This window comes from Planococcus citri, chromosome 4 (genome assembly GCF_950023065.1).
Source record: "Planococcus citri chromosome 4, ihPlaCitr1.1, whole genome shotgun sequence".
Lineage (NCBI taxonomy): Eukaryota > Metazoa > Arthropoda > Insecta > Hemiptera > Pseudococcidae > Planococcus > Planococcus citri.
Genome location: NC_088680.1, coordinates 19,477,520 through 19,504,152, shown reverse-complemented (window position 1 = coordinate 19,504,152; position 26,633 = coordinate 19,477,520). Strand labels below are relative to the sequence as shown.

General features: G+C 34.1%; 3 protein-coding genes and 2 long non-coding RNA genes across 6 annotated transcripts in view; 2 read left to right on the top strand and 3 right to left on the bottom strand.

Annotated features, from left to right (window-relative positions):
• Positions 1 to 23,424, bottom strand: part of LOC135845663 (uncharacterized) — a 110,011-nt gene extending 86,587 nt beyond the window's left edge. Inside the window, exons 1-6 of one of the 2 annotated variants that reach the window (XM_065364420.1) lie at positions 23,243 to 23,424; positions 22,824 to 22,938; positions 22,513 to 22,721; positions 22,323 to 22,421; positions 22,082 to 22,254; positions 21,634 to 21,989 (exon numbers count right to left, since the gene is read on the bottom strand). In XM_065364420.1, coding sequence (XP_065220492.1) covers positions 21,853 to 21,989; positions 22,082 to 22,254; positions 22,323 to 22,402 — 390 coding nt within the window. In that variant the 5' untranslated portion in view covers positions 22,403 to 22,421; positions 22,513 to 22,721; positions 22,824 to 22,938; positions 23,243 to 23,424 and the 3' untranslated portion in view covers positions 21,634 to 21,852. Of the gene's footprint in view, positions 1 to 21,633; positions 21,990 to 22,081; positions 22,255 to 22,322; positions 22,422 to 22,512; positions 22,722 to 22,823; positions 22,939 to 23,242 lie in introns of those variants that run through there. The other variant, XM_065364421.1, reaches the window with a different exon arrangement.
• Positions 7,517 to 8,401, bottom strand: LOC135845664 (uncharacterized). Its single transcript, XR_010558792.1, has 2 exons — positions 7,971 to 8,401; positions 7,517 to 7,888 (listed from the first exon to the last, which is right to left on the bottom strand). It is a non-coding gene; the product is annotated as an uncharacterized LOC135845664 (long non-coding RNA).
• On the top strand, positions 8,391 to 21,486 carry LOC135845665 (uncharacterized). Its single transcript, XR_010558793.1, has 3 exons — positions 8,391 to 8,454; positions 8,530 to 8,610; positions 21,251 to 21,486. It is a non-coding gene; the product is annotated as an uncharacterized LOC135845665 (long non-coding RNA).
• Positions 23,425 to 23,560: 136 nt separating the features above from the next.
• LOC135845662 (BLOC-1-related complex subunit 8 homolog) lies at positions 23,561 to 24,898 on the top strand. Its single transcript, XM_065364418.1, has 4 exons — positions 23,561 to 23,743; positions 23,999 to 24,176; positions 24,248 to 24,355; positions 24,614 to 24,898. The coding sequence occupies exons 1-4, from the start codon at positions 23,665 to 23,667 to the stop codon at positions 24,756 to 24,758; spliced, it is 510 nt and encodes a 169-aa protein (XP_065220490.1). The 5' UTR covers positions 23,561 to 23,664; the 3' UTR covers positions 24,759 to 24,898.
• Positions 24,854 to 25,909, bottom strand: LOC135845661 (uncharacterized). Its single transcript, XM_065364417.1, has 3 exons — positions 25,628 to 25,909; positions 25,418 to 25,551; positions 24,854 to 25,345 (listed from the first exon to the last, which is right to left on the bottom strand). The coding sequence occupies exons 1-3, from the start codon at positions 25,814 to 25,816 to the stop codon at positions 24,961 to 24,963; spliced, it is 708 nt and encodes a 235-aa protein (XP_065220489.1). The 5' UTR covers positions 25,817 to 25,909; the 3' UTR covers positions 24,854 to 24,960.
• Between the last annotated feature and the right edge of the window lie 724 nt (positions 25,910 to 26,633).

The following is a 26,633-nucleotide window of genomic DNA, read 5'->3' as shown; positions in this document are numbered from 1 at the left end:
TTGAGAGGAATACTTTGGACGAACAAGTGAAATTGAAAATGAATCGGAAAATCACTATTTTAGACAAAAATATCGAGACCGACATTACATTTATTATTTAGGTACCCATTTTTTTTAAATTGCCAGTTTTCTTTTTTTCAGGTGTAGTGTAGCCAAAAGGGAAAAGGAAGTAAGTGAAAAAAGGGTTAAATAATTAAAGATTTATCAAAAATGTCCAACTTGATAGCAGGGTAAGAAAACGAATTATTGGCCTTAGGTCTTTTTTTGAAAACCTTTTACAGCACGAACTTTTAATGTAAAAATTAATTGAGACGCGTTTTGCTGTATTCATTTTTACATTGAAAGTTCGTGCAGTAAAAGGTGTTTTTTAAGACCCATCGTGACAATCATACCATTTTCAAAGAGTTAGAAAAGGGGGAGAGAAGCGACCTCAAAATACACGATTTTTAGACAAAAATAGTTTCATCTTGGACATTTTTTTGTCCAAACGGTACGAACTTCGGCATAAAATGAAGATTTCCAGTACAAATGTTGACAAATTGTAGAAAATTTTTTAAAACTTCTTTGGTATTTAAAATTTGAATTTAACATTTTGAAAATGGACAATTTTTTTGCAAATATTTCCCAATGCGTTCCTGATTTTGAAATCGAGTTTCATTACTTTTCAAGTGATGAAATCAGCGTAAATGGTCGAAAAATTTCGAAGTTTGCATGTCCTCAAAAATACAAAATTTCAATTTCATTTTTGAAGGTTGCACAATATTTGAAGTTTGAATGACTTCCAAATGACAAAATTTCTTATCAATTTTTGGAGTTGCCATGGCCTTCTAACTATGTACACAAAATCAAATCAATTTTTGTTGTTTGCACGTCCTCCAAATTAAAAAATTTCAAAACCATTTTTGGAATTTGCATGACCTCCAAACCACAAAATTTCAGCAGTTTGCGTTTTGGAGCTTTGGGAAGCCAGCAAGCGAACAGACGACCTTCAGAAGCTGAACAGACGAGTCAATGACCTTTAAAAGGTCGTATAGGAAAACGACCTTGGTAACCCATATTGACGGGTCAATGACCTTAAGAGAGATGACAGGCGGGCAGACGATCTTGGGACGCCATACTGACGGGGCAATGACCTTTGGAGTCCTGACAGACAGCCAGACATACAGACGGGTCAATCGCCTTATGAGGCTAGACAGACAGATAAACAAACAACCTTGAGAGGCTGGACGGGTAGGTCAGTGGCCTTAAGCAGCTCGACGGGCAGACAGACAACCTTGGGAAGTCAGACAGTCGGGTCAACGACCTTAGGAGGAAGACAAGCACGCAGGCAAACGACCTTGGAAAGCCAGACAGACAGACAGACGACCTTGGGACGCCATTCTGGTGGTTTAATAATTTTAAGAGACCAGACAGACAGATGAACGACCTCGGAAGCTTAGACAAGTAGGTCAAAGACCTTAAGAGGCCAGACAGAGGGTAAATGACCTTTAAAAACCAGACAGACGGTTCAGTGACTTTAAAAAGCTCGACAAACAGACAGACAAACAGTCAGTCAGTGAGTTAGTCAGTCAATCAGTCAGACAGACGACCTTGTAAAAGCCAGACAGGCACGCGATTTTTGAAAATTGAAATTTGACAACAATATACCAATGAAGCTGGGAACAGGAAAGCTAAAATTTTGAGTCGATTAGAGGTGGCTTCAACTGCTTCAAGCCATTGTAGAGCCTCCAGCTGTATTTGGGAAATTCAAGGTTTTCAAAAAGTGGTGCAAATTCTTCATCTCGTATAAATGTGAAATTGTAAGGGCAGAAATCATTTGTAATCGATAAAGCAGGTCAATAAAAATCCCAAAACATGTTCATACGTGCTACAGTTAATTTGGACCGATGTGTTTGTTTGTTTGTTTTTTTTTGTTAAATCTAAAATTCCCAAAATTACAAGATAAAGGCCCCAAAACGGCTTGATTTTTTTTAAATTTTTGTCAAAAAAATCAAAAAACTGTTTATGAGCGTCGCCTACGTCACAATATTAACTACTAAAAAACCGTCTTTGATACAAGAAAGAGAGATTAATTTTTTCTCATTGCTGGTTTCAAATGAAACTAGAATAGAAATTCAAAAACTTTTCTTGAAAGAAGTCGAGTTGCGATAAGACCATTTTTTGGTCCCACCTAGTTTTCGACTCGATCACTCTAAAAATGTTGTAATAAATGTCCGAAATACGAATCCGTGGTTAGTTAACCCAAAATCACAATTTTTTGGGCTCCAGGGATTCCCAAAGTTGCGAATAAGAGAATGATTCTAGGAACCACTGAGTATTATTTTCAAAAACTTTTTCAGCGTAAAATATCTGTTTAAAGCCGATAAACGTTATGAGAGGAGATTTTTTATTTTCGACCCTCGGAGGCAGAAATGGGGGGGGGAGTTTGATTTTTGGAAAATTTTTGAACTCCCATTTGGATCTTACCCCGTTGAACCTCGCTAAAAAGCTTTTCATAGTTTATTAGTATCTGAGAGACCTCCTTCCTACCAAATTTTGAGCTCAATAAAAATTTTTGCTGGTACTCAAAAATCCAATTTTCCAGTTTTTTGTAATTTCGATATTTTGGGAACCCCTGGAAAGCTAGAAACCTTCGATTTGCGCCAAACGTAACGTTTTAAGGTATATAATCGATTATCTAGATGAAAAAGTTGAATTAAGCTCCTCGTATATTCGTAATTTTTAACCATTTTTTTAGAGCCCCCCATTTTAGGCACCCCTAAAAAAGGCGTTTATGCATATTTTTTGAAATAAATTGAAGAATTTACATTTGAAATGCACTAGCAAGTACTCGATAATTTTTCATATGGATTTTCCTGTAACTTTCAAAATTGAGCTATTTTGGGTGAAATTCTGAGATTCAACTCTTTGAAAAGATGTTAAAATCACGTTTTCACGATTTCATCAAAGTAAAATTAATCTCCTTATCGCAACTCCTCCTTTGTAATTGAGTATATTCGTAAAATACTCAACTTTTAACGCGATGAAAATGTTCAGGGTACCATTTGAAAATCTTAAAAAATTCAACAAATACATCTATTCTATGGGTCATTATCGAGAATGTTTTTTTCTAGGGATGAAGGGGGATGGGTTGAGATTCGAATATCTTTCTAGTCCGTTCTCCAGCAACCTCATTTTGGAAATTTGGATGTTGGAAACTTCGTAATTTTCCACGTTTCGTTGTCCTAATGATTCTTCTATGAAGATATTATACCCATTAGCTACCTATCGCAAATCAGTTCTCCCTCTCCTCGCTATTCTTCTCCTTTTTTATCTTCCCACGAAAAAAAAACCTCATTCATGAGAAAACACTTATTAATCCTTCCTCTTTTTTTGCAACTGCTACAATTTGTACATCGCTTGACGATTTTCATGCACTCGAGCGACGATTCGAATCTGTACAGCAATTATTATTTCCCTTCCTCTTCGCGAAACCTGCGAAACATCGAACAATGAAATTCGCGGAAAATCTATACACCGACATTAGTACATATCATCAGTTTCAGTATTATACCTACTCGTAAGTCGTAAATCACACGATTCTAACCTAAACGACGGCACGTCGATTCACTCGTATGTTCGACCCGGGTATTTGTATAAGCGTATTTTTCAATTATTTTTTATTTTTCCACCAAATACATACGACGCGGTTGGGAAAAATGCCGAGTATCGCGTAATTTTTAATTTAATTAATTATTTAAAAAGCAAAAAAAAAACGTCTAGCCGAAATTCCTGTACATTAATTTACCCATCTTGGTGTTGTTGTTTTTTTCAAATTAATAATTTTTGCGTTCGAAGCGTCTGGATAGGTAGACATTGTATGAGCCTACCTAGGCATAGTGTATTTGGTTTCAAGTGGCGTTCGGGATATAGAAATTTGACTCGGTTTATGCCAAATGCTTCAAGATACAATTACAAATGAGAAAGTCTGGGTTTATGTCATTGCTACGGCGCGAAGACGCGACTCGACGTATCGTATTTAATATTTATTTACGCGTTTTTTTCTCTCACTCGATGCGTTATTCGTAATACGTTTATGAGTCGAGAAGACACAAAAAGAGCAAGAAGGGCGAAAAAAATACACACTAAATTACCTAGAACAACATTACGCGTATTGCGTAGGTAATTAACATCCGCCAAAGTTCAGAGTGCTGCGGTGTTTGGTGTTTACATTTGCAATATGATACTTGGACAATGTTATTATAATAAATACAGCGACAAGGACGCTCGCAATTGATGCATTGCGTGCGGTTTTTTTTTCACCCCCTTGTATACGTATATAGGCGGTGGTGCGGCGAGGCGTCAATTATAAAAGTAAATTATAGGTTTTCTTTATAATTCATTTAGTATGAAATATACGACGTGTTTGTGTCACTTTTTACGTATTAAGATAATTACACCAGAATAGGCGGAGGGTGATGAAGCTCACGCAGCATAAGTGTCGGTCCGAACAAACGAAAAAAAAAGTCAAACTAAAAGACACTTGATTGATTTACGCATCTACGTGAAGGATTTCAATTAAGAGTTTGTTTTTAGGGTAGGAGAGTGCGAGATACCGAGACGTATAATGGAAGATGTACTATATGAGGCGTGAAAGGCCCAAGTACGTACCGTATAGTTTGGTATGTTGTCGTATGAATGAGACCTTATCTGGAGAATTTTTTTCATTTTTTTTATATGTATTACCGAATTAAAGATTAACTGGATATTGTTTCAATGGCGAAAAAAATAAGAAATTATCGACGTCGCGAACCACAGGAAATAGCTTGTCGTGTGCTAAAGCGCTTATCATCGCGTTTACATAGTATTTTTTTTTACAGCGACCCGATGTAATACGATAAGTCAGCAGATTATTGAAACAATAAAATATTTCTGGTCGTCTGGCTCGATTATAATTGTTTATTTCCTGACGTGTATACGTATAGTGTATGGTAGTGTACCGAGTAATTTAATTCATGTACTCGGTGCACTCGTTGACTCGAGTTCCCCGGCCTGAAAACTGTGATCAAGTGTCAAGTGTAAACAATCCATCGTCGAAATTCTTTCATTCATGAAAATTTTCACCTTTGATAGGCTGCTCTGTGAAACGTATTTACCGTTGTGGTATTTCTAGGTTACGATAAACAGGCCAATTGCTGCATTATTTAGGCTGCTGTTTTATCAGAAAATGTATACAGGATGTTCTATTGAACGCGTGCAGTATGTACTTTGCGAACGTTCAAATGTAAACGAATTTGAAATCTCGAAAAGAGTGTTTGTGTCGTCATTTTAAGAGGATGCAACTCTAAAAATTTTAAACGAATTTAGAGCTATTGATATTGATACGTATTCCAATGCTGAATTTAAGAGGTGTATAATAATTCAACTCTGAATGCTTAAAAAAGTTTTGTGATAAAATTGCAAATCTTTGAAGTTGAACGAGCTACCAAAAATGAATTTTTAATGAAATGAGTTAAATTTCCGTCCTTCTACCCTTTGAAAGTAGTTGATTTTTCAGGGAAAAAATTTCCAGAAAATTTTAGCCCTCTGACTGAAAATTAAGTAAGTCGTTTAAGGAAAGTCTCTCAGGCTTTCAAAATCAAAGAAATGAAAAAATTCCCATTTTTGAACAAAAATTTTAAATTATCCCTTTTTTGAGAAAAAATCTTTCGGTTCTCTTGCATCAGGCTCCCAAAGGATAAAAATGAAAAAAAAATAATAAAAAATTGAGGTGCCAGGCATGAAATTCACTATTTAATCTTTTTTAGTGACTCAAGTGACTGAAAAATAGCAAAAAAGTGACCAAAATTTTGAAAGATGAAAGCAAAGTATATATTATGTTAGTCGGGGAGCCCACATAAGGATCTATTGCACCCCCCTGTCGATCCTCCGGGTCAACTTTTTTCTTAAAGGGGCAGTCTTAAGGAATATTTCTAGCCTTTGTCCTCAAAAAAAAGTGCCCCTACTCACAAAATGGCGGCCATTTTGATTGACAGGTCAGCAGAAATCGCAGATTTTGCGTTCCAACATGGGACTTGCACGAAATTTTTTAAACCGTACAAAGGTAGATCGAAAGATCAGGCAAAAATTTCACCTGTCAAAATTTCAAGTGCTAAAGTGCCTTTTTCGATTTTTGGTGAATTTTTAAAAATCAAATTTAGGCCAAAAATGAGAGAAAAATCAAAATTTTACCAAATTGACCAAGAAAGCTGAAATTTGGGATATATCCTATTTTCGACACGCTAAATCGATTGGAAGCTGTTTCAATCCGTTTTGAGCAGTTTTGGAGCCTCCAGCAGATTTTTGAAATTCGAAATTGCCACAAAATTTCATCAAATGGAAATGGTAAGCCGGAATTCATTCTGCAAACTAATTTCAATACGCTACAAAGTCGACTGCAGGTGGATTTCAAGTCGTTTTGGAGCCTACAGCGACTTTTTGAAAAGGAAAAAAACTGACTCGAGCCAAGCAGGGGTGAAAGTTTTTGAAAAACTGATTTCAAAAGACTTGAAAACGAGCCTTTAAAAAAAAAACAGGAAAGTCTCGTGCGAGGCGAGGCCGAAAACTTTGGAAAATTCGTATTTCGAGAGAATTAAAAAAAAAAACTATGTTTTTGAATGCAAGGAACTCGTTTTTTGGTTATTAAAATTTTAGAATTGAAAATATGTTTTTAGGACGTTAATAATTTTGATTTTAAAAAAACAGAACAGGCCCAAGTGAAGGCGAAAACTCTTGAAAAATTGTACTTCGAGAGGTATGCGAGAATTTTATTTTTTCAATGAAATTTTAAAAATGGAATAGTTGAGGAATATTTTTTTAAAGGAATTTCAATTTTGAAAAATAAAAGAAAAGAATCCCAAGCGAAGCGAGAGCAACAGCTTTAGAAAATTTGTAGTTCGAAAAGTAGAACAACAACAATTTTAATGTAAAAATTTGGTTTTTCTGAACTCAATTCTTTTCAATTCTATCAATGATGTTTTGAAATTGTAAGCGGAAAAAAAGAACAAAAGCTTTATTTCTAAATTTTGTAGTTTCAAGAAGCAAAACAGTAGTAATTTTGATGGGAAAAGAAAACCAATTTCTTTCTTCATACGGGAGCAGAGGTAGTTTTTTTCTTGAAAATGGAGTTTTTTTTTTAGAAAAATTCTGACACAGCAATGTCGAAATTTTTGCTACAACTTCGATTTATATCAACTAGAGGAGGGAAGCTTTACACAAGGGTATCAAAACATAATTGGAAAATGGGAGAGGGATTTTCTTTTTAAAAAAAAGAAATTATTCAGGAGAATTTTGATGCTTGAATTAAACATTTTTAGATAAATTAGATTTTTTTGCATTTTTAAAAAACTTGATGGGACTTCTAGCACTTTTTTTGGGTTTGAGGGAAAGTAATAAAATCCAACAATTTCAGAATGTTGGGAGTGCAAAAAATAAAAATCAAAGTCACCCCGTTAAATACATGCACACAATGGTAAAATTTAAAAAATAAAAAACAAAGTTTCGTATCCGCATATTGAATTAATTAATAATCAAAGACATCGTGTTTACAAATAATGAAAATACAATGAATAGAAAAATATAAAATATAACAAAGTATAAAAAATAAAAGCAATAAAATTTACACACGGAGGCAATCATTTTAAAATAAAATCTCTGAATAAATTATTCGAAATTAAACATTCGCTTCACTTCAGTAGAATCGCGGTCACAAAGCTATAAAAGGAAAATCAGGACTACCAACAATAATTGGAGGTTCAGGGCATAGGATTCCGGATTCCTTAAGAGAGTTCAGCTGGTAAGGTGGATTGCAAACCAATCCACCTATCATTGACGTAAAACAAATAAATAAAATTGTCAGCGGAAAAATCACCTGTAGGAAACATTGATACCAGTTAAAATCATATTCTACGCATTTTACGATGAAATAAGTTTTGAAAACAATCAATATTTACTTTCTGCAATAACGATTCATTCATTCTATTCAGATCGAATCAAACGACTGTCGATGTCAAACACTACAAACGTACAAACTTTACAATCAAAACTAAGCAACCGCAGAATCGAAACATAATATTACTTATTTATTATTCACCAAACACATCGAAACAACTTTTAAACCAATAATGCAGTTTTAACTTTTAAAAAATCAAAGATATTTTGCAAACACACGATTTGGTTTACACCGAGTATAGGTAAGTAAAGGTATACTTATGTACAAAAATAAGTAATTTTCAACTTTTCAAGTCGAATACGTGATTAAATTATCACTTATGTCACATGGTTGACCGTTGGAACGTACTTTTCGAAAATGATAAGAATTTCTTCTGAATGTGAAAAAAAAATGATAAACGAGTAGGTACTTTAGCTTTTATCAACAAGCAAAAACGTTTTACTTGAGTTATTTCTATTCATCATATGTACATATTATTGTAATTTGTAAGTCACTCGGTCAGTATTATACATTTTTTACATCTATGCATAAGTATACCTATGTATGTATATTTTTTTCAGGTAGATTATATTGAAAATAAAATCTATAATTTTAAATCAAGATTCAAGATATGTGAAATTGTTTTCATTGTTGAGCATTCGGTGAGTATTTCGTAATACGCCAATAAGAAGGTAGTGAACCGTAAATAGGTATTAGATAATATGCATTATCATATTCAATACGCATCTACATAGATCTGGCTATCCATTTATCGTACTTGAGAGATCACTGCAGAAATTTCAGTCCCAAAATCGTAATCGAAATTGTGATAAGTTTTATCAAAAATTACTGACATAGATGTCGTTAAAAAATCCTCTCAGAATAATGAAAAATGGCACCGAAATTATGAAAATCCAATCGTAGGTAATTGTAGGTAATTGCGAAAAAATACTTGAAAAATGCGCCAAAAATAAGGTAAAAATTCTCTCGAAATTGGAAAATTGTTCCAGAATTGTCAAAAAATCCATTAAAATTGTTAAAAAATGAAAATTTAGCAACATTCTAAAAAAAAAATGATTAAAATTTTCCATGAAATCCCAATAAGATTGTGATGAAATCGTTTGAAAATTAAGTAAGCGTAAAAAAAATTACCATACCAAAGCTAAAATACTGTATAAAAATTATTCCGATGGAAATCTGCCTCAAAATTATAAACATATTTAACAAAATCGTTTTAAAATGCTCCGAAAGCAAGAAAATTATACAGAGAAAATTCTGAAAATCATCAAGAAATCAAACTGAAATCAACTCAAAATTGAAAAATTGTTTTGGAATCATCATGAGATTAACATAAATTTAAGTTAAGTATTATGTTTTATGACTTTTTTCTAAAAAAAAAAAATTAGTTTTACAACCTTATTCAAAGGTGTTTAATTTTTTTTAGCATATTGTCATAAATTTTGATTTAGTTTTACATTATAATGTTCTTTAAAAATTTTCTAAAGTGCCAACTTTGCATTTTTTTTCTTCCTGTAAAATCTGCTTGCCTATGATTCACCTTCTCCGACCCTAAATTACCCTAAACAGTACAATGAGTATTATGAGTAAGCTAATTCCACGTATCATTCACGTCCCTGGCTGGTTTCCCTCTTCAACATCCACAACTATATGTATATAATTCATCGAAAGACTCGATCACTAATTAGGACATCATTTCATACAGTTTTTTTCCGTACCATAGAACCCAACACTGTACTTATAATTAGGTACCTTAACACTTCGTATCTACGTATGTACAATGTATCCGCATTATCTAAGAGCAAATCAATTAACCACAATGATACGGTGATATGGGTTGAAAAAACTCGCGCCATAAACAACCATATCATCAATAATCTACACCACTAGGAGCCGAAATCCCGGGACTCCAGCGAGCAACAACAATACCCCTATTTACTGTGTAGCAAATCGACGAGACATTAACTCAACCAAAGCTTACTCGTAGTTCTTCGCACTCAAACGCGAAGCTCTGTTAACGTTAAAAGTACCTACCTCTTTATAAGTGTAGTCGACAAATCTGAGGGAGAGAGGGTTAACAAGTAGTATGTTTTTGCACCCTCGGGACTATACTTTCTTCTCGCCAAAGTACGTGGAAAAAAAAGAAGGGGGTGAGGGTTCGTTCGGACGTGTAATTTAATAAGCAAAACGTGTTACTGCGTATCAAATAATTGGTCCCTTTGTGACATTTTATCCGTTCGCTGGCTTTATTATAATGCGCTAAAATATTCGTAATCCGTGTCTTATTGATGTTGCTTGCGTTCATTTGGTGGGCAGGGCTGTTTGTAATTTTTTAATTACTTGGACGGGAGGAATAAAATGTGTTTTTCTTTGAAGGGGTGGGTTTGAAGAGTTAGGAGCGTGTTTTATAGATTTATTCGAGGAATCGAATTTTTAAATAATAGTCAACAATCGAACTGGCAAAAAGGGCTCTAAAAATCGAATTTGGCTTACTTTTCGGCGACCCAAAAAATTCGGCTGGTTTTTGCAGATATGGGTCTAACAAGTTGAAAAATGTGCATTTTGGATTTTCACAATTAAGCAGTAGGAAAAGACAGTGGCGTAGCCAAGGGGGGGCGAAGGGGGCCATGCCCCCCCTCGAGAGCGAAAATTTGTAAGAAAACATGCAAATATGGACGTTTTTTCGTTGTTTGGACCCATTTTTTCCAAAAATTTTCGCTCTCGCTTCGCTCGAGCAGTAATGTTGCCTTCATTTTCATGAAATCACCACACGTTACAATAGATTTCCAGAAAATTACCCCTCATTTCGATTTTTCATGCCTAAAAATCTGGTTATGCCCCCTCCTTGAGAAAATCTTGGCTACGCCACTGGGAAAAGAACCCTAAAAATCCCACAATTTTCAAAATGGCTCAGGCTCAAAAAATTTTTTTATAGGTTAAAATACTGGGCGCTCCCCTTACTCTAAATCTACGTTTACTTTCGCTTGTGAGTTGCGCAATGGGAGGCTAGTGCTCTTTCAGGGTGTCCACTCATTTCTGGAAATGATTTTCCCTGACTTTTCCAGGTTTTCCAGACCAATTTTTCCATTTTTCCAGACCATTTTTCTCAATTTTCTAGGCAAGGCTCACCCCATACTTTAATTAAAGAAGTTTTGGGGGGGGGGGTAATTCTTTTTCAGAAGCTTCTCTTCGAACTGGATACTTCTTCGGGTATAAAAAACAGCTTAACTTTGATTATTAACTTTTCTATGTAATTAAAAATAAATAAAACATGCATCAAGTTTGGCCAATTGATAAAATACATAGGTATGTATTCATATAACTTATGGAAATTTTTCTCTTTTTTTTTTTGATTTTTGAAGGCCTCAAAATGTGAAATTTGTTCATTTTAAAATGAGAGACAAATTGGCCCGAGCGAAGCGAGGGCGAGAACTTTCGAAAATTTTCATTTCAATATGCCTGAAAACGAGTTTTTTTTTTGAATGCGAAGAGTGTTTATTTTTTTGTTTTTTAAATTTTAATATTGAAATGGATGTTTTTTTGAAGGAAGTTTACTCTTGAAAAAGAAAAGAGAACAGGCTCGAGCGAAGCGAGGGCGGAAGCTTCTGAGGATTTGAGTTTCGAGAGACATAAAAACGAGGTTCTTTTATGTGAGGACGAGTAGCTTTTTTTTGGCTTTTAAAATTTTAGAATATTTGAATTATGTTTTTTTTTTTTTGAAGGAAGTTGATTTTGAAAAAGAAAACAGAACAGGCCCAAACGAGGGCGAAAGCTCTTGTAAATTTGTATGTATTTTGAGATGCTTAAAAACGATGTTTTCTTTGTGAGGAGTTCATTTTTTGGCATAAAAACTTGATTTTTATAATCTAGAAATTTTCATGTTGCCTCTGAAAAAGAAAAGAAAACAAGCCCGAGCGAAGCGAGGGCAAAAGCTTTTGAAAATTTACGTTTCGAGAAGTAAAAAACATTGTTTTCCTCTCATCACAGGTCCTTATTCAAAATTTTCAATTGATCGTTTTTTCAAAATTCCAGGCATTTTGCGTGAAAATAACGAAATTCCCTGACTTTTCCAGACCGACCAAATTACCTGACTTTTCCATATTTTCCAGGTTTTCCAGACCTGTGGACACCCTGTAGACTTTAAGTGTGATATCTGGGCAATTTTAACACAAAAACGATTACACAGACGTCACTAAGTCGGCGGTCCAAAAAAATTCATATCCATAATTACAGCATAAAGGAGTTCGTTCCACGTCCGCTAAAGTTTGCAAAAAACGGCTGGCACAATACGACGTAGTCGAATTTTTAAAATCACGCCCACTCCTCTCCCCTATTTCGAGTGAAAATGAGCCGTCGTAGAAATTATTCTGAAGTGACCGTGCGACCTATCAAAATAAGTTGAAATTTCCCGAGAAATTCAAATATTTCTGTGAAAATGTTTTTTTGAGCGTTTTTGAACAATTCTGAGGTCAAAATTGGGTCGTAATTTTTTAGGTTTTTGAAAAAGCGTCAAGCGACCTATAAAAATGTGTAAAAATTTTGCCAGAAATTCAAATATCTCGACGAAAATGCATTTTGAGACTTCTTGAAGAATTCTGAGGCCCAAAATTGAGTCATGATTTTTGAAATTTTCGATAAAGTATCATTAAAACTATCAAAATGTGTTGAAATTTTGCCTAAAATTCAAATATATCGTCGAAAATGCATTTTGAGATTTTCTGAAGAATTTTAAGCCCCAAAGTTGGGTAATAATTTTTGGGATTTTTGAAAAAGTGTCATGCGATCTATCAAAATGCGTTGAAATTTCGCCATAAATAAAATTCAAATATGTATCTCGACGAAAATGCATTTTGAGATTTTCTGAAAAATTTTAAGCACCAAAATTGGGTTATAATTTTTGGGATTTTTTAAAAAGCGTCATGCGACCTATGAAAATGCGCCGAAATTTCGCCAGAAATTCAAATATTTCGACAAAAATGCATTTTGAAATTTTCTGAAGAATTTTGAGCCCCAAAATTGGGTCATGATTTCTGAGATTATTGAAAAAGTGTCATGCGACCAATCAAAATTCGATGAAATTTCGCCAGAAATTTAAATATCTCGACAAGAATGCATTTTGAAATTTTCTGAAGAATTTTGAGCCCCAAAATCGGATCATGATTTTTGGGATTTTTTGAAAAAGCATCATGCGACCTATCAAAATGCGATGAAATTTCGCCAGAAATTCAAATATCTCGACAAGAATGCATTTTGAAATTTTCTGAAGAATTTTGAGCCTTTAAAATGGGTCATAATTTTTGGGCCTTTAAAAAACTATCGAGAACTTTTTCCTCCTCATTCACCTGCGAATGTGGGGTGAGGAGTGAAGTGATGGTAGTCGTCAAACCTACCCAGCAGGAGGAGGAACGTCAATGGATTAAAATTCTATTGAGCAAAATGGGGAGATTATAAGGTCTTATTGTGGATGAACATGCACTCGTAACATCGAAAGATATAAACAACTAAACAAAATTTCAATTACGAGTATTTTCATATGAATTTATTTTTAAACGATTGGTGCGAACGAATTAAAGTTTTAGCATCGCAGTAGGCAAATTGAAAATTCTGATGCATTTCAGTTGAACATTTTTTTCGAGCGCGTCAATTTTAAATAGTTGGTCAACATTAAAAAACCATACGTAGAATCCATACCTACAAACACCCAAAGACGAAAGTGAAAAAATATCCCTCCCACTCCGCCATTTTACAGCTCTCGAGACTCTCGAGAGTAAATTAATTGCGACGACGACAAATGATCGCGATTGTCATTGACTCATCTTTCCAAATATCTACAACCAATATGACTAATTAACAACAGTCTAGGTCTACTTTCAACATACGACAACGTAACCTACGAAACAGACGTTTTATTCGAATCTATAATTTGACACCTTGTGCCACGAGAATCCTCTCCCTCAGCAACGACACCTACTGTGACACATTGTACACGCTTCACACAATGTATATTAAACCAATACAAAACTGTGTGTACAATATACAAGTATGTACTTAGACTAGACCTACGCGTATAAATATTTGGCAACAATTTAAAAACCACCATTTGTTCGAAATGCATCTCGAAAAGTCAAGTAAAAAAAAACTTGGAAATAAACTCGTCATCATCGAAGATGGGGGATAAGAGGGTCACGCTACAAAAAATCATATACGATAAACACTTGAAGTCTGACAAGCCAGAGCAATAAAAAATCGCTAAATGATGAGTGATAACCAAAGATCTAGCTGCCGGTAAACGAAACCTTGTATACGTTTACAAGAAATATGTCAATTTTCATTTTCGTGCCAGCTTCGGTGCCCTTTTTTTTTTTTTTTTACTCGTTCCTCACACCTTACGCCCTACAATAGAGTGAAAAAAACAATAAGGTGCACGCAGCAACGCCGGAAATGATTTATAATTACCTTTCTATCGTGTTTCAAATTCCTATGAAAAAATCTAACTGCGAAATGGCGCATGTACCTACGAGAGTAAGATTTTTTTCCCACAGTCGCGAGATGCAAACGAGGCGATTTCTGATGCTAGTCCTTGGCTTGGAGCACTAGGACAATGCATCTGGTAAAGGTAGTCCCGCAAATGAGATGTGTAGATATTGCACAAGTCTGAATACGTCTTCGAAAATTGCTGACCAAGACGGGAAAATTTTCTTATGCAAAGAAGGCAAATTTGCACATACAATGTAGCATAGGAAATAATCCAAGTACATACTCGTACATCGTATACGTACGAGTTAATGCGCTATGGACGAATAGCGCTGATTCGATGGAAACTGCGCGCACTGAGCGACAACTGCGACGACAAGACCGATGTAATTTAGATCATTTCTGCGTATTAATTCTCGGTATTAAGAATTCAGCTTAGAAAAGCTTTTAATAAATTAATGTACTGGGTCTGTAGGTGTTTGATGGCGTGAATAGTGACGTAAATCTGAATATGCATCGCATCTACGTTTGCAAAAAATTTTTGCCTTATCTTTTTAGGCTGAGAATCTACGTATCACTAAATTCACAACCGCCCGAATTACAATTGCAGAAACCGTCCGCGTCATACAGAAAGCAAGGTTTCATTTTTTTAACCGATAAAAATTACCTATAGTGTTCAGTCCAAACCGTATAAGAAGTGTCGAGTTTGCACATCAGTTGGCTTTTTATACGTAGATACTGGATATGGGTCTAACTATAGTAGAAAAGATGTTCCTTATGTTGGTGTTTAGGATTTTCGCAGTTGCACAATTGAGGATAATCCGAAAAAAAAAACTTTTTTCAAAATCAAATGGTTCGAACCCAACAATTTTGTTTACGTCAGCTCGCTAGTAGCATTAATGAGGCATTAGTGCCCCTCAAGTGTGGTTTTTGGTACAAAAATGGTTACGCAGGCGCTACGAGGTTGGGGAGGGGGGTCTACAAAAATTCATATCCATAGCGTAAAGGTGTTCGCTCCATGTCCATTAACCAAAGTTAGCGAAAAATGGCTTGCACAATAAGGCGTAGTCGAATTTTAAAGTCGCCCCCCCCCCATTTCCAGTAAAAATGAATCACCATAAAATTATTCTAAAGTGACAGTGCGACCTATCAAAATAGATTGAAATTTCGCGAGAAATTCAAATAATTGAGTAAAAATGTTTTTTGAGCAATTTTGGGCCCAAAATCGGGTCATGATTTCGAGATTTTTGAAAAAGCGTCAAGCGACCTATCAAAATGTGTTAAAATTTCGCCATAAATTCAAATATCTCGATGAAAATGCATATTTTTGAGACTGCTCGAAGAATTTTGAGTCGCAAAATTGAATCACGAATGTCATGATTTTTGAAAAAGTGCCATACAACCCATCGAAATGTGTTGAAATTTCGCCAGAAATTCAAATCTTTCAACGAAAATGCATTTTGAAATTTTCTGAAAAATTTTGAGCCCCAAAATTGGGTCATGATTTTTAGGACTTTTGAAAATGGGTAGCGTGACTTATCAAGATGGGTTGAAATTTTAGCATCAAAACTTTTTTTGAGCCGCTTTGAAGAATATACGAGACCAAAAATCATAATCTCTCATTATGGCCTTAAACTTTTTCAAAACTTCTCAAAAAAAGCACCGATAGAAGATTTTGAATTTTTTTAGAAATTTTAATCCATTTTGATAGGTTGCATTGCACTTTCAAAATTCATGACTCAATATTTTGGAGCTCGCAATTTTTCAAAAAGTCTCAAAATTCATTTTTGTCGTAAGACTTATTTGAATTCCTGGTGACATTTCAACACATTTTGATAGGTTGCATGACTGTTTTTTAAAAATCCCAAAAATTATTACCCGATTTTGTGGCTCAAAATTTTTTAGGAAATCTTAAACTGCATTTTCGTCTCAATACTTGAATTCCTGGAAAAATCTTAACGTATTTCGAGATCGCACGACATTTTTTCAAAAATTAAAAAAAATCGTGACCCAATTTTGGGGCTTAAAATTCTTCAGAAAATTTCAAAATGCATTTTCGTTGTGATATTTGAATTTATGGCGAGTTTCAACACATTTTGATAGGTCGCATGACGCTTTTTAAAAAATCCCAAAAATCATGACCCAATTTTGGGGCTTAAAATTCTTCAGAAAATCTCAAAATGCATTTTCGTCGAGATATGTGAATTTATGGCGAAATTTTAACGCATTTTGAATCATCACATGACACTTTTTCAAAAATCACAAAAATTTTGATTCAATTTTGGAGCTCAAAGTTCGTCAGAAAATCTCAAAATGCATTTTCATCGAGATATTTGAATTTCTGGAGAAATTTCTACACATTTTGATAGGTCGCATGACACTTTTTCAAAAATCCCAAAAATGATGATCCAATTTTGGGGCTCAAAATTCTTCAGAAAATTTCAAAACGCATTCTCGTCGAAATATTTGAATTTCTGGTAAAATTTCGGCACATTTTCATAGGTCGCGACGCTTTTTCAAAAAATCCCAAAGATCATGATCCAATAATGGCGCTCAAAATTCTTCAAAAAATTTCAAAATGCATTCTCGTCGGAATATTTGAATTTCTGGCGAAATTTCGGCGCATTTTCATAGGTCGCATGACGCTTTTTAAAAAATCCCAAAAATTATGACCCAATTTTGGTGCTTAAAATTTTTCAGAAAATCTCAAAAATGCATTTTTGACGAAATATTTGAATTTTAGGCAAAATTTCAACACATTTTGATAGTTTTAATGACACTTTTTCAAAAATCCTAAAAATCACGACTCAATTCTGTGCCTCAGAATTCTTCAAGAAGTCTCAAAATGCATTTTCGTTGAGATATTTGAATTTATGGCGAAACTTTTACACATTTTTATATAAGTCACTTGACGCTTTTTCAAAAATCTCAAAAATTATGACCCAATGTCAAAATTGTTCAAAAACGCTCAAAAAACATTTTCACAGAAATACATGTATGTATTGAATTTCACGGTTTCTTTAAAAATTCCAACTGTTGACATTTCTTTTTAAAAAAGAACTTTTTATTGAGATATTTTAAAATTTTTTGGTGTAAGTGGGAAACTTTTTCGATGGATTCAAAATTTCCTGATTTCGGAATGGCATTTTCAAAGATTGAAATTCCTGCAATTTTTCTGTAAACGACTCCATTTTAATAAAGAGAGTAGAGCCTCTTGTGATAAAATCACAACTTTCTTTCATCGTGACTCGTTCACAATAAAAAATTCGAAAAAATTCCTATGTTACATTGGAGTGATGGAGCACTACCACTAGAAGAGCACTGTTTTACACTCAAGATTTTTTTTTTCGTGGTCAAGGGAGAGAAGGAAGGCTATAAAATGATCATCGTCCATGAAAACTAAACTCTATATCTGTGTCCCACGAACTGAAAAAGGTAATGTGCAATCATATTCAATTTTTCTAAATTGAAGGAATCAAGTTGAAATTTTTTACTCAAAAATTGGAATTTCAAATACATATTAAACCTGGCATGATTTTCAAAAATGAAAAAAAGTAATTTTGTTCAAAAATAGTCTATCTTTGAAATTGAAGGAGTTATGAACTAAATAGTGGGAAAAAGTTGCAAGAATTCAAAATTAGATAATTTTAAATCACCCGTCTTCAAAATTAAAAAAGCTACAGACGATTCAGGCAATAAACTTTAGGAAACCCATAGGCTTGGGCTTACTTGAAAATTCGAGCTTAATACATGAGGGTTAGATAATAGGTAAATGGCCCTTCCAACTCCAGCGAATACATAAGTTACCTAAATTAAATTTACTCACAATTTTTTCCTTCACTAAATACCAACAATAAAAACCACCCTCTCCCCTTTCCAACCATTTAATCATAATAATCTAGAAACACAACACCAGCTAATTTCAATCATCCCATTCATACACTTACATCTCAATTCTAATAAATTTCACCCGAACGACAAATTTATCTCAAACAATGAATTTTATCGATTACGTACAAATACAACATAAATCGACCTACGAACACGTAATTTCGGTACTTTTCGTATACAATAATAAAAGATCACAGATCCGTTTTATACGCTCGCGTTCTTCGGATTATTAACGAGACCAAAGAACGGCAGCTAGACAGAGATGGAAAACAAATCAAAGATTTGATATGTAGTGTCGACAAAAGGCTCAGGTTACCATCCCTGTTCGCCTCGTCCCCGGCACCTGGTAACCCGGCAACAATACCGCACCGCTAAAAGACTACAACTTGTCAAGTAGAACGTCGAGTGTACCGGGAGATGACAAAAACCCCTGGTCCTGGTCCTACTCCTGCTCCTGCTCCTGGTACGAGAATAGGTTAAAATAGCGTGACAAAACAACACAATAGGATTTACTCGCATTATTACGTTGTTGACGCCTCGTAATCGCTCGTCTATTGTGTGATATGCGCCGTTTTTCGGATTCGCCTTCGTCGACGTAACCCCGATGTCGATTCACGACGAGCAAACCTTACGTTAAAATTATGAAATACCCAAAGTACAGAGTACAGACACAGCAGAGAGAGTAAGCCGCTTAAAAGACACATCTACAACATACGTGTGTTCTATGTGTACTCCATTATGCGATCGTGTTTTCTCTCCAGCCTTTCATAAGCTTGTAAACCTTTTCATTATACACTTTGCATTTGTTATTTCATCATTTTGACCGTATCAATTGTGTGGAAAATTTTCACAATGTGGTAACAGGTCTAATGCAAATATTTCGCGGGGGTGTTTTTGACCTACGAGTAGCTTGTAATATTCTTCGATTTCTTTACACAGGGTGTATAGTATGAGTGAATGTCAATCTGCCAGATTCAAACACAGGTAACACGCCGAACATCGAAAAAGGTGGATGAATATGTCGTCTATTTGTCAAAATGAAGGGGCAAGGGGCTAATTCGGGTCAAGTGTTTGAAAAACACGAATGTAAATAAATTCTAAAAACAGTGCAAATTGCGATGACAGACGAACCACATATTCACCCAACTTTCATTATCAATGGTGCTGTTGACCTATTCCTTACTAACTCGAACCAAAAACAAAACAAAGGGGGACACGAAGATTTCCAAGTAGGTCAAAATTTTGAAAAATTTAAAAGTAGAGAGGTAAGAGTATATTGATTGCTACAAATTCCAATGCAATGATTTTTTGATTCATTTTTTTCCACCCAATCCTTTTGAACCTCCTCTCCACTCTAATCATAATCAGTGTCTCTTTGCATGATCAAAATGCAAAAAAAATTGAACATGACGTGTGACTCGTTGTTTGTAATGTTTTCGAGGGCAATGAAACAGAAAACGTGCTTATTTTTGGAACACGCATTTTCAAAATCCCACCAGCCACCCCCTCCCACAAGAAAACAATCGAAAAATTACGAAAATATAGTGTGACATAGGAGTCAAAATAGCAAATCGATATGCCCCTGAATAAACCGTTGAAATGAACTGCTAAAGCGAAATCGAAAACCTCAACTTCATTTTTGGTTCGAGTCAATCGTAGAATCTTGAGACTTGATATTCACTTCTGGACACTTAATCATCATCTTCTTAATAAAATTTAATTACCGACCGACGACAGATCTAGACAACGCGATACGACGAATCGACTAAATTTTTCTTCAAGAACACAACGTCGAAGTTTCACTTACCTAAATTAACAAAAAGAAAAACATACATACGCGTTAAATCATTGTATTTTAAAATTTTTTGTATTCAAGATTAAAATATAAGTTACAACTTTATAATAATGTACACTAAATGGTAAATAAAAGCGAAAAAAATAAAAAAATTAATAAATGTCATCCCCCCCCCAAACTTGACTAGCTGGTAAAATCAAGAACATAGACTTAAATAGGGAACAGGTTTACTAAACAATATTGACTAGTTTATCATTTTGGTAAAATTCGATATTTGGTATATTTCTACGAGTACCTTAAACCTTTGATGAATTTTGTTCGATATGAAAAAAAAATATATTACCTATGTACCTATTTTGGATATTTCACGTAATCAACATTAAGGATAAAAAAATTAATAATAATAAAATAAAATAAAAATTTGATTATAGTGATTTTTAAGAATTTGTTTTAAAGTTTGTCCATATTTGGAACCAAAAATTATAGATTATTTTCTCCTTCAAAAACCAAATAACAGATAGAATAATTTGATATTACCCACAAAATCGATTAAAAAATTTATTATGCAGCACTAACGTGACTATTCATCGTAAACAATAATTATAATTATTGTGATACTAAAAACTTACATAATTTCTTTGCCAATGATACTGACAGGCTACTAATAAAAGATCAATTTTTCTCAATTTTATTCAGATCTTTTTTGTGAATCTTATTTTTCTCATTTTTCAACACAATTCAACTATTTTTTAAAGCAAAAATCATTCACCAAAAATTGTTTTCAATTTACAAAAAAAAAGCATAAATTATGCAGGTGCATATTTTGTGCATCAAAAATCCATTGAAAAACACAAGAATTATGTAATAATTAGTCAATTTTACCATCAATGCCAAAATAATCAAGACCAGTCGTGATTAGAATGAAAGTTATAAGTTGAGAAACAGGACATTTGACGTTTTGAAAAAACTAAAACTTTTTCCGAAAAAAAGACATAAATATGTATGTAATTAAAATAAATCATGTTGTAAGCTACAGGATATTTAATTTTTTTCTTCCATAAAAATAATACATAATTATTTTAGCATCATTTTGACTTATGAGATCTTGATTGATTTATTTAAAGGTTGAAGATGGGACGAACAATGTGATAACCATACGAGTCTTCTTAGAAGACCAACAAATAAACGACTCAACAACCAAACACAACCATAATAAAACCAAAGCAACACTCGAGGAAAAAAAATTGAAATAAAGAAGCAAATAAAAATACGGGCAAGTTAAATAAGCGGAATAGGTAAGGTAAAAAAAAAAAAAAAAACATCCTAAACAATAATAAACCCTCGGGATAGCGAATAGTAGAAAATGAAATGAAAATTGAAAGCAAACTGAATGAGTCAGAAGCTACCCAAATGCAAATCGTACGTAATGTCGATCAATTTAAAAACCATACGAAGCAACAAAGACTAGAAAAGCACAAGACTCATCATAATTTTTTGTTGAAACGCAAAAATAAAGCAATAAATTGGAGATCATTAAAATCAGGGGAAAAGCAAATGAAATGCTGTAACTACGGATAATTTTAAAAAAAGAAAAAAAATTGAAATGAAAACCAACGAAACGAAAAAATAATTCAACCCGTAAAAGTAGTTTTTAAAAAAATAATCCCAATCAACACATCTGAAAGTCGAACCTGCTTATTCCATCGTATCGTAAGGTTACTGAACTTTATTCATTTTCAATAACGATAGATGGAATAACCTGCGACGGCAAATAATGCAGAGACAGGCAGTAAAATTCCAAATACAAATGGTGCTGTTTCGCTGTGCGTAATGAACCAGCTCCTCCTTCAGCACAGAGGTATTCTATGCAAAGTTTTATGTAAATTAAATATATTTTGTATTGAGAACTTTGTGTGAATAAAAATCACTAATTTACGTTTTTTATGAGTACATACCTGGTACGAAATCGTTGTTCTTAAAGATGAAAGGTTCGACGATTAATTCTTTCAGGAGAAGCTTAACATTAAGATCTTGAAACGTTGGATCGAATAAATTAATGTCTATTCCACGATGGTATTTGAATGATCTACCGACTGGCGTTCGCGAGTTTGAACACTTATCACAGCGTCTAAAGGAAAGAAAAATGATTAGTACGGTGTCTATTTTGCTGACTCGAAAAGCGAACTACGTACTTACCTACTAGGATGGTTAGTCTGCTTGAATACGGATTCTTTCGTATTGAAATTCAATCGAACACGATTATAACGAACCATCATGAATGAAACCAACTTCTTCCTACAAAAATGAAAAAAAGCTCGATGAACCTGCGTGCTGGCATTCGAAAATTCGAAATACTGATTTTGACGTTGAATATAATATAACGCACCAGATACCGCATAAGGCGTTCGCGAAATGAATACGTAGCAGCTTCGACTAAATCGACTTCATTGATAGGTAATAAGTAGACGATTATTTGCGTCCCATCAGCAAATACTCCTTGACCATTGAAATGGGATTCGATAACGTAAATCCGAAAAATTTAACAACGGCGTTTGAAGTAACCAAAGCCCAACGATTGGTTGACGAAAAGAATTCCTATTAGATACAAACACAAATACGTTCTTAAAAAACCATAAAAGCAATAGGATAACATTCTTCGAAGAAATTCTATCTACTTGTGAATATTCATCTTTATACCGAATATGTAGCTCTCCCGTAATACTTTCATGGCGACGTTTTTTCGTTCTTAAACTTTCGGTAAATCTGCCTGGGAAACTGGTTACGTAGGATTCCATATTTGATTTGATTGAACCTGAAATCATGAGCGTATGAGTCGATGTCTGGTACACGATTTACATAAGTATGTCAGGATCAGGAACAGTGAACCGGACACGAAATTCAAAATCTTTGTACCGCACTCCTTTGACGTTCGCGTTCATTGAGGTAGCATTGATATTGATACATAGAGCTAAAGCTCTCGTAGAGCGAATAATTAATATCGAGCCACGGGACCGATTTTAAAATTTTTACATGTTTCTATGATCAAATTTTCGACTGATGTTTTCTGATCAGTGATCAGTGTTCCTGTTCATGAACGAATGTGTTTCAATGCTTACCCAGTTCATGGCGGCGGACAGAGCGGAAATTGAACCTTTTCATTGTTATAAAACGATAGCTAACGATGCAATAATTATCGCGAAAAACTTTTCAGCTAATCATATAAAAAAAGTACGTAAAATCATAAATCAATCACTGATGAAATGATCAAATGAAAATCAAATCACATGGCGATGCAAACCTGATCATGAAAGAATAAAACGCGTCAGAGATAAAATTAATAAGAATGGTACGGTGAATCATAAGCGACACTAACGCTACTTGTGGTGAAAACAGCAACTATCTGTAATTTTTATTTGTGGTTTTATTTTTGTTTATTTTTATTGTGATGATAAAAATGATAAGAGAAAACTTACAATTTTTAGGAAATTGAAAATTTAATTATTTCTTGCGTTAATTAATTAAATCTGTAATTATCAGAATGTCTAAAGGTGGTAAAGGTAATAAAGGACTCGATACAATCATCATTGATCCGGTGCTCGAAGAAAAAGTTCGTAAAGGTGAGCCTTTCTATCGATTTTCCCCTGCATATTTGTTTCGAATTATGAAGAATACAATTGAAGTTTATTTCATTTAAAAGATGCTTTATTTCCGAATCATCTTGGTCAGTTAACATTCTATATACAGAGACAGATAGATTGAAAAAAATTGCTGTAAGAATTGGGCGTAATTTTCACCTGATGCTGATGAAATCTTCATGCATTTATTCAACTTTCTATTCCACGAATTTATTAAAAATACGTTCATGTTTCTAGCTAAAGAACGAATATCAGAAAATATGCATATCCTCGCCAATGAGCCATCGCTAGCTTACTACAGATTGCAAGAAAACATTAGGAAATCATTACCACACATGGTTGATAAACGAATAGAAGCTGAGAAATTACAAAAAGACCTACAAGGCAACATATACGACTTGGAATACGCTATCAAGTAAGTGACATACCCTCGTACATCTTCAATAGCGACTGAAATCATCTCATAACTTCATCTTATTTTTATAGCGAGCTGACAGCTATGGGAAAAACGCAAGAAACCTTTAAAAATATTTTGGAGCTTTCGAAAACTGCATTATTCATGAAACAGCAAGTAAAATATCTGAAAACAAAAAGGTAATTTCATTAGTCGTAGGATTACGTAGATACGATGCTTTTCTTCGATTATCTGATCATTTTGTATTTCATCCAATTTAGATCGAATTTTCCCGTATAGTTGCATGATTTGTGATTGCTTTTTTTTGTTCACGTATGCTGGTAGTCGAGTAGACAGTTGTGTTCATTTGGGCATCGAGTATTTTGGATTTTAGTAAAGTTGAGTTTAGTGTTTCGTGATTGAAACCAGGAAGGCTAATTTGACTATTTTATGCGTAGGAATAAGAAAGATCCTTCGTCCGTCTATAAAAGGTTTTCAGCTCATATCACCCTTGATCTACCAGACCTGCCGGATGCTTTGAAAGAAACAGCGAATAAAGTTGAGTCGATGATGGGCAATTCGAGGCATTCGACGATGTACTGATTTTTAACGCAGTTTTGATCGTTTTATGGACGATGAAAATGCAGTATTATTTTGACTTTAATTTTTTTTTACGATTAACGAAATGACGAGAATAATTAATGTGCAATATATTTTTTTATTAAATTTTATCATGAATTGAATATCACCTTATCATTTTAACATTATGTATTAATCATTCGTAAACAGGTAAATGTTTGAATTATCAATCATCATCGTCATTTTTCGACGCATCCTTATTTTGTGCAACAACAGTAGATCCTGGAGCTACCACCAATGAATCTGGCGCCACAACAATCGGAGTATGTGGCAAAGAACCCAAATTATTGTCTGTTGTAGGAATCATGGAAATTTCCTGGATGTATTTTTTCGGTAAACCAGCATCCGTATACGCGTCAATCATCCTATCAAGTGTACCTCGCGAAGGCCTTCGTTCTTTCGGGAAAGGAAGACCGTAAATGAATTTCTCAGGTAAATCGATTTGTTGGAACGCGTTACATTTCAAATAAATAAGATTTCCGTTGCTGTAGGTTTCGATGATCTTTTGTACAAAACCGAATACTCTCTGGTTTCCAGCCATGGTGCCCTTCCTGTAGTAAAAAAATCAAAATTAAATATCTTCTAGATGTGTTTGTTTTTCCAAGAATAAAAATTATACTTACGATAATACTAATTCTAAATCGTTAATCGGTATCGTGTAAATTGCTCCCCATACTTCGTATCCGCAATCAGGAACTATCGTTGGGATACTTCCTTTGACTTCTTCGAGGTAGTAGTTAAAATCAAGTCTGTGGTACTATATTTAAATTAAATTTAGTAATTATTCAAAAATTAACAGGCTCTTACATTGATTAAATTATTATCATGCTTACTGGTAATCGAGCAACACCAACTCTTTCTGCGTTCGGATAAATTTGTTGAATGGTGGAAACTTTGGTACGTGTGCTGTATGCGAAAAAACAGAATCTGTCTTGTCCTAATTTAGCTAAATCATTTTCATTGAAACTGAAAGCCTTAATAAAAGGCAATATACTGCAAATTAGGAAAATTTTGGCAATCATTTTCGAACCGATTTTGATTACAAACCAGCAAGGTACGTATAGTCTTGACAATTACAATGATCGTGAGGGTTCGCAAATGATTTGAATTGCCATGTTTTACGTTTCTGGTGCCCTGCTGATGTATGTGAGTAAATAAATTGAGAGATTTATTAAATTTTCTATTGCAAACAAAATTTATTAATTGTTTTTCCAACGTTTGTTCGTTTAGATCAGGTAGGTATCTCGTGACCTTATAGCAATCTGTTGTTTAATGATTCAGCAACTAGGTATTTAGGTATTCAACGTCATACATCGTCTCGATTTTCTGCTTCTGTTGGTTGGTAGGTGTAATGAGATTTGCCAGAACTCAATTTAATATTTCATTGAATGAACTTTATTGAAAATTCATATTTGTTGATATATAATAGGTATAGATGAAGGAAAGAGAACAGAAGTAATTTTATGCAACAAAAAAATTCTAATTAACAAAATGAATTTACAAGAATTTTATTCGATCCATCTGCTGCAAACATTTGAATTATTCACTTGCGATTCTATTGATCATCCGATCTTGAAGGCAACTGTGACACTTCCTCAATATACTTCTGAGGTAAACCAGCGTCAGTAAATGCCTCCGCCATTTCCTCAATAACTTTCTTCGAAGGTCTTTGATTTTCGGGTAAAGGAAGTCCATAAATCAACTTCTCCGGCTGCTCTATTAGTTGAAACGAGCTACATTTTAAATTCACGAAGGTATCTGTGTTTCCATCAAGATAGGCTTCGACAGGATTCTGAACAAATTCATAGATCCGTTTGTTGTTTATTACGTCACCCTTTC

Bases quoted from the DNA above. Each gene is read 5' to 3' on its own strand.
- LOC135845662 (XM_065364418.1), top strand. From the start codon at position 23,665: ATGTCTAAAGGTGGTAAAGGTAATAAAGGACTCGATACAATCATCATT. The intron at 23,744-23,998 runs GTGAGCCTTTCT...TCATGTTTCTAG, and splicing joins CGAAGAAAAAGTTCGTAAAG to CTAAAGAACGAATATCAGAA. The intron at 24,177-24,247 runs GTAAGTGACATA...TTATTTTTATAG, and splicing joins GACTTGGAATACGCTATCAA to CGAGCTGACAGCTATGGGAA.
- LOC135845661 (XM_065364417.1), bottom strand. From the start codon at position 25,816: ATGATTGCCAAAATTTTCCTAATTTGCAGTATATTGCCTTTTATTAAG. The intron at 25,552-25,627 runs GTAAGCATGATA...ATTTAAATATAG, and splicing joins TTGGTGTTGCTCGATTACCA to TACCACAGACTTGATTTTAA. The intron at 25,346-25,417 runs GTAAGTATAATT...TTTTTACTACAG, and splicing joins GATTTAGAATTAGTATTATC to GAAGGGCACCATGGCTGGAA.